General features: G+C 59.4%; 1 protein-coding gene across 1 annotated transcript; it reads left to right on the forward strand.

Moving 5' to 3' along the window:
* The first annotated feature begins 2,120 nt into the window (after nucleotides 1-2,120).
* SNRPD2 (small nuclear ribonucleoprotein D2 polypeptide) lies at nucleotides 2,121-6,345 on the forward strand. Its single transcript, XM_073321600.2, is given in 4 exon segments — nucleotides 2,121-2,409; nucleotides 4,175-4,325; nucleotides 4,327-4,355; nucleotides 4,878-6,345. Coding segments are annotated over 4 exon segments (411 nt in total). The 5' UTR covers nucleotides 2,121-2,407; the 3' UTR covers nucleotides 5,107-6,345.
* The last annotated feature ends 421 nt before the right edge of the window (nucleotides 6,346-6,766 follow it).

Below are 6,766 nucleotides of genomic sequence, written 5' to 3' on the forward strand. Positions count from 1 at the left end.
CCGAGGGCACAAGACCCTCGCAGGGTCGGGCACCGGATCAGGTGGCTCGTCACCAGCTTTGGGGTCACAAAAGGGGCATTTTCACAAAGGAGAAACTTGGAAAGAGAAGTCAGACATTAACGGTGAGTTTTACTAGGTTTGTTAATAGCTAATCTAATCTATCTCCATGCACACCCATTTATCTATCTATCCATCTACCTATCCCCATACACACCCCCATCTATCTAATCTAATAATCTATCTACCTATCTATCTATCTGGCTCTTGTCCGAGTCCAAAGTGGGCAGTGGCAGGATGGGAGAAGCGAGTGGGAAATCTAAGCACACTTGGCCCTGGTGCCTGCCCCACTCCCTGCACCCGCCCAGTGCCCAGGGCACCAATCCAAACCACCCTGGAGCTGCTTGGGGTGCACAGGGAGCTGGATGGCCAGGCGAGACGGGCAGGCAGCTGGCTGTAACCGGAGGCCGCTGTTGATTAAACATAGACCCGGGCAGCTGCCTGCAGAGTTGCCTGTTGACATTTAGGAGCTTAAATGTGTTCTGTGAAGGTCCCAGATCTGCCAGGCCAGGGAGACCCCATGTCCTTGCCCCCCTACACACCAAAATGGGACAGGGGACCCCATAGGAGGAGAGAGAAAACATGAGGACAACCTCCCCAATCCCAGATCTATGGAGCTGGGCTGCTAGGGCCTGATCCTGTCCCCCATCCCCAGGCTATATGCCCACTGCAAGGCTATGGGGCTGGACTATCTGTCCACTGCAGGGCTATGGAGTTAGACCACCGGGGCCTGATCCTGCCCCTGATCCTGCATGGGATCCACATGGCTTAACCAGGTCCTGATCCTGCACAAGGTAGCCACATGGTTTGCATCAACATAGCCTGCTATTCAGCCTTCCCCTAGGCCAGCCCTGGCTTTGCCTTGCAGGTTAGCACTAGGTGCGACCCAGTCCCTTCAAATCATCCCCCCCATCGCCTGACACTGGCTACTCAATTTCCCAGTTTAATTTATTTTCAAATCACTGGTTACATAAGAACATGAGAACGGCCATATTAGGTCAGACCAAAGGTCCCTCTAGTCCAGTATCCTGTCTTCCCTCAGGTTTCAGAGTAACAGCCGTGTTAGTCTGTATTCGCAAAAAGAAAAGGAGTACTTGTGGCATGAGTAGCTCACGAAAGCTCATGCTCAAATAAATTGGTTAGTCTCTAAGGTGCCACAAGTACTCCTTTTCTTTTTGTCTTCCCTCAGTGGCCGGTGCCAGATGCTTCAGAGTTAATGACCAGAGCAGGGCAATTACCAAGTGATCCATCCCCTGTCGTCCACTCCCAGCTTCTGGCAGTCAGAGTTTTAGGGACACCCAGAGCATGGGGTTGTGTCCCTGAGCATCCTGACTAATAGCCATCGATGGACCTGTCCTCCAGGAACTTACTGAGTTCTTTTTTGAACCCTGTTATACTTTTGGCCTTCACCGCATCCCCTGGCAAGGAGTTCCACAGGTTGACTGTGCGTTGTGTGAAGAAATACTTCCTTCTGTTTGGTTTCAACCTGCTGCCTATTAATTTCATTGGGTGACCCCCTAATTCTTGTGTTACGAAGAGTAAATAACCCTTCCCGAGTCACGTTCTCCACCCCAGGCATGATGGTACAGACCTCCGCGATGTCCCCCCCCCCGTTAGCCGTCTCCTTTCCAAGCTCAACAGGCCCCGTCTCATTAATCTCTCCTCATAGGGCAGCCGTTCCAGCCCCCTAACCCCTTGTGGTGCCCTTCTCTGCACCTTCGCCAGGGCTCCTCTCTCCTGGCGGGGACGGGGCCACGCCGTGGCTCGACAGAGCGGCGTCGTGATACGTGCCGTCCAGGATCCACCCCGCTCCCCCCAGTTCCCCACGTTGGGCCGGGTGTCCGGCGGGGTGTCGGGGGGACCCCCAGGCTCTCCCTCAGGCGCGGTACCAGCTGGCTCAGACCCCGTCGCTTTGCAGGGGCAGCCGGGGTCCCGGGGCTGCCCCCTCGCCCCCCCTTGCTGGGGCCAGCCTGGGTCACTTTGTCCCAGCTGCAAACTCCGCCCCTTGGGTTGAGGCCCCGCCCCCTGGGGGGTCTGGCCCCGCCCCGATTGGGTCTGGCCCCGCCCTCCCCTGCTTGCAGCCAGACGGAGCCCCAGGGTGGGCAGCGGCCCCTTCGCGTTCCGCGCTCTCTGGACCCTCCGGCCGCCTCGTAGCAGGAGGCGCGCGGCCGCTCGGAAGCCGGAAGTGCGGCCTCGGAGGCGCCGCTCCCCACCCCCCACGCCAGGCTGGGCAAGTGCGAACGCGCGCCGTCCCCCTCTCGCACCCGTGACCCGGAAGCGGAAAGTCCCGGCAGCGGCAGCGGCGCGAGATTCTCGGCGGCGCGTGTGTGAGAGCGGGAGCGGCGGCGTCATGTGAGGAGGCCAGAGGAGCGGGGGGAGTGGGGCAGAGGCGGGGGGCAGGGGAAGGGGGGAGAGGCTGGGGGGAAGTGGGGCAGAGGTTGGGGGCAGGGGAAGGGGGGGCAGAGGCTGGGGAAGGGAGGGAGCAGAGGCTGGGGGAATGGGGCAGAGGCTGGGGGCAGGGGAAGGGGAAGGGGGCAGAGGCTGGGAGGGAGTGGGGAAAAGGCTGGGGGCAGGGGAAGGGAGGGGGCAGGGGCTGGGGGAGTGGGGCAGAGGCTGGGGGCAGGAGAAGGGAGGGGGCAGGGGCTGGGGGGAGTGGGGCAGGGGAAGGGAGGGGGCAGGGGCTGGGGGCAGGGGCTGGGGGGGAGTGGGGCAGGGGCTGGGGGCAGGAGAAGGGAGGGGGCAGGGGCTGGGGGCAGGGGAAGGGAGGGGGTAGATGGGGGGAATGGGGTAGAGGCTGGTGGGAAGGGGCAGCGGAAGTGAGGTGGCAGCTGCGGGGGGGCGGGTAAGAGGGGTAGAGGTGAGGGGGCCTGGCTGGGGGGGGAGATGGAGGGAAACGGAGCAGACGCCATCCATTCCCCAGCACTCCCAGGACCCGAAGGGCGAGGGGATTGAGCGCCTGGGCCCCCTGAGCCCTAATCCTCCCACTCGTCTGATGGTAGTGATGGGGGAAGCCGCCTCCACCTTGTCCTGGGGATCAGGGTCGGGGAAGGTTCCCTGATCGCGTGTTCATCTCCCCTCCGTAGGGGGGCATTGGCCCAGAGGTCTCCCTGCCCAGGCTCTGGGGTGGGATGGCAGATTCCCTGCCCTCAGAAGAGATGTTGCTGGGGATCCTGGGAAGGGAGAGTTGGGGTAACAAAGGGGAGGTTTGATTAACATCACTCCTGACTGGAAGATGAGAAAGCGTGGGGAAAGAGGGTTGAGCCTTTCTCCCCCTCCCCCATTTAGGCAGAAACACATGCCACCCGCTCTCGCTGAGACAGTTGAGGGGTCCCGGCCGAAGGGCAGTGTGGCACCCGCAGGGCAGATCCCAGGGCGGCAGTAGAGCTGATCCAGTCTAGGAATCTCTGTTCTGCGGGAAGTATTGACACTTTGAAATGTTCCAATTCCCAGCTGCAGCAAAACTGAACTTCTGAAATTTCAGGTGGAGTGAAATCGAGGCATTTTACTAGGACTTTGTTTGGTTTGTATCATTTATAACACGGGTTTTGAAAGGAAAACTCCAAACGTTCCGGGCAGGTTGAAATAGAGTGCTGGGTCTGATGGAAACACTTTGGTACATTTTGCTCTAAATGAAATTTCATCTAAATTGACACATTCTGGCCGGGCAGCTTTACAGCATATAGAGCAAGCCTTAGCATACCTCTCCACTGCAGCTGGGAGGTGTGATTCCCACTTGTCTAGCCGTACACATGCTAGCTCAGCTCGAAATGCCTAGCTGCACCAAGAACAAGCCTGTCGGAGACCCTAGGCAGATACTGGGACAGCTAGCCCGATCCACCACAGACACACTAGCTCAAGCAGACCCTATCGCATGTACATCCAGGCGAGCTGGGAATCACACCACGACTGCTGTGTAGAGGTACCTAGAGGTGGGTTATGGGGAAGCGAGGCCTGAACCCCCTAGCTGGTAGTGCCATGTCGTCGTGGGCTGTCAGGGACAAGGCAGTCCAAGAGATGGGCCCTTCGCCCTGCCAGGACACCCCAGATGAGGCGGCAGGAGGAGAAGGGTGTGGCAGAGGCTCCATGAATGCTGTGTCTTCCCCTTCTGCGCCTGCAGGAGCCTCTTAAACAAGCCCAAGAGCGAGATGACCCCCGAGGAGCTGCAGAAGCGGGAGGAGGAGGAGTTCAACACGGGGCCCCTGTCCGTCCTCACCCAGTCAGTCAAGAACAACACCCAGGTGCTGATCAACTGTCGCAACAACAAGAAGCTTGCTGGGACGTGTCAAGGCCTTTGACAGGTGCGGTTTCCTCCCCCCATACATTTAAAATACCTCTGGGGCCCTTCCTTCCCAGCCTGCCCCCAGGGGGCTGCGGTTTATGTCTGTCCCGTTCCCCAGCAAGAGCAGAAGGGTCCCCCGCCCGTTGCGCAGTACAGAGCAGGTGGGATGCCGTCCAGAGGTCAGAGCAGGGGGGCTGGGAGCTGGCGTTGCTGGGTTCTATACCCTGCTGTGGGAGGGTGGCCTAGTGGTTAGTGGCATGGCGGGGGCACTGAGTGGCAGGACTGCTGGGATGTATTTCCAGGTCTGGGAGGGAGCATGGAGCGAGCTACAGTTTCTCCCCCACCACCTCCTTGCTAGAACCTGACTGCTGCACTAAGTAGTTGATTCCAGCAGGAATGAGCTCAGCGCAACAGGCTTAGCAGAGGGGATGCCAGGTCAGGCTGCAGTGAGCAGCTTCCTTTCTGGCCATGGGGTCTAGGACGCGCTATCTCAGAGTCCAGCTCCACTGCTGTGTCCCTGATCCCCGCTCTCTCCCTCCAGGCACTGTAACATGGTGCTGGAGAACGTCAAGGAGATGTGGACGGAGGTGCCCAAGAGCGGCAAGGGCAAAAAGAAATCGAAGCCCGTCAACAAGGATCGCTACATCTCCAAGATGTTCCTGCGGGGGGACTCCGTCATTGTGGTGCTGAGGAACCCACCTCATTGCCGGCAAATAGAGAACTGTCCCAAGGTCCCAGCCTCGCCCTGGCATGACCCAGAGCCAGGCTGAGCGGGGAACCTGCCTCAAGTCCCTCTGGATGAAGCCTGCTGGCTGCATCACTTGTGAAAACCATCCTGTTCAGAAACAACTCTGCTGAGCTCTCCCCAGGTGCCACCTGTACCTCCCTTATTAGCCCTCAGAGCGCCGAGGGCTGAGCACGGCTCCCCCCGCCCTCCCTGTTGCTACCTCCAGCTCCCACGTTCCCATTTGATTGGAAGGGGGTTTCTGGGAGCAGAACCAGTCAGGAGACCCCAGCTGCGGTAAGCCCGTCACAGGCTGGTGTCCCCCCCACGCCCCTCACCCACCTGCCCAAAGCCGAAGGGAGCCAGTGTCCCGGCGCCGGTGCTCTGGATTTACCCAGCATCTCTGTGCCCACTCACAGCCTTGCTGCTGGGTGCTGCAGACTCAGCTGGCCCTGGGGAGGCTACATCGAGGTGAGAGGCTCTTTAGCTCTTAGGCCTCCGGACGGGCCTGCTCTGTGGCTTGCTTGCCAGGAGTGGGGAGCGCTGAGGTTTCCTAAGGGAGCTGGGTACAAAGAGAAGCACTGGGAATCTCAGCCTAACAGAAGGGGGGACCTCTCAGCAGAATTGTCTCTGAACAGCTCTTCAAAGGTGTCTTTTGAAGGGGAGCTGTCTGCTGTAGTTGTCTGATTTGGGTGGGGGCCGACTACCCTGGGAATTTCCGCACTGCATAGCTACCCTGCCGCAAACGCCCCACAGAGAGGCACCAGGAGCGCGTGACTGCTGCCCCTCTTGAACCTCCGCTTCCCCAGACACCAGCCAGACCAGCAGCAGTTGTACGTGAGTTCGGGTCCCGCTTTCCAGCTGAGCGAGGCGCCAGGGAAGACGAGTTCGCGAATGGGATTTGAAACACCGCTCAGCTCCTAGTGTAGACAGCTTCACGGTGGCGTCAGCCTTGGCTTAGTTCCAGCAGCACTAGCTGAGGTGCGAAGGGTCGTTCCTTACTACTCAGCTGTAAAGCGGGACAGGGACCAAGTAGCCTCTGGGCTGGGGATAAGTCATGCCTGGTACACTCCCACAGCTCGTCAGTACAGAAATCCCTGGTGTCGACAGCTCCCCTGGCCCTGATCCTCCAGCGGCATCCAAGCTAGTGGATCCTTGTGTCCCGGGTTCCTGGCATCCATGGGACAGTTTCAGGAGCTGGGTCTTGTACCTTGTAGCTCCAGCCTCCAGGCAGCTCCTCTCCTTGCAGCATCAGGAACTTTTGTAATAAACCAGTTTGATTTCAGCTGGCTCTTGCTGCCTGCTTCGGGGTGGGGAGGTAGCGTGGCCGGTGCCATGGGGTGAATCTTGCTGGCAAGTTCCATGTGGGGGCCAGGCTGCTGGCAGGCACCGTGTCATGAGAGCCAGGCTGGGGCAAAGGATGGCCGCTGCTGGCTGTAAATAGTCTGGAGGCTGAAGGCGTGTTCCAGAGTTAGACCCACACTCCTCTGCTTCCCCTCCAGAAAGGGGCGGTTGGATGGGGCAGGGATGGGACCCACATGCTTTAAACTTTGGTTCCCATCTTCCCGTTGCGGGTAACAAGCTGTTTGGCTTCTGTGGATTGTGAATCAGAAGGAGCCCAGGGAGCTACATTCTTCCCTGCAGCTCTGGCTCCTCCCCTCCCCAGAGCTGGTCTCTGTGTGAGGAGCCGAAGGGGGCCAGATGCC

The sequence above is a fragment of the Lepidochelys kempii genome, chromosome 23 (genome assembly GCF_965140285.1).
Source record: "Lepidochelys kempii isolate rLepKem1 chromosome 23, rLepKem1.hap1, whole genome shotgun sequence".
Classification (NCBI taxonomy): domain Eukaryota; kingdom Metazoa; phylum Chordata; order Testudines; family Cheloniidae; genus Lepidochelys; species Lepidochelys kempii.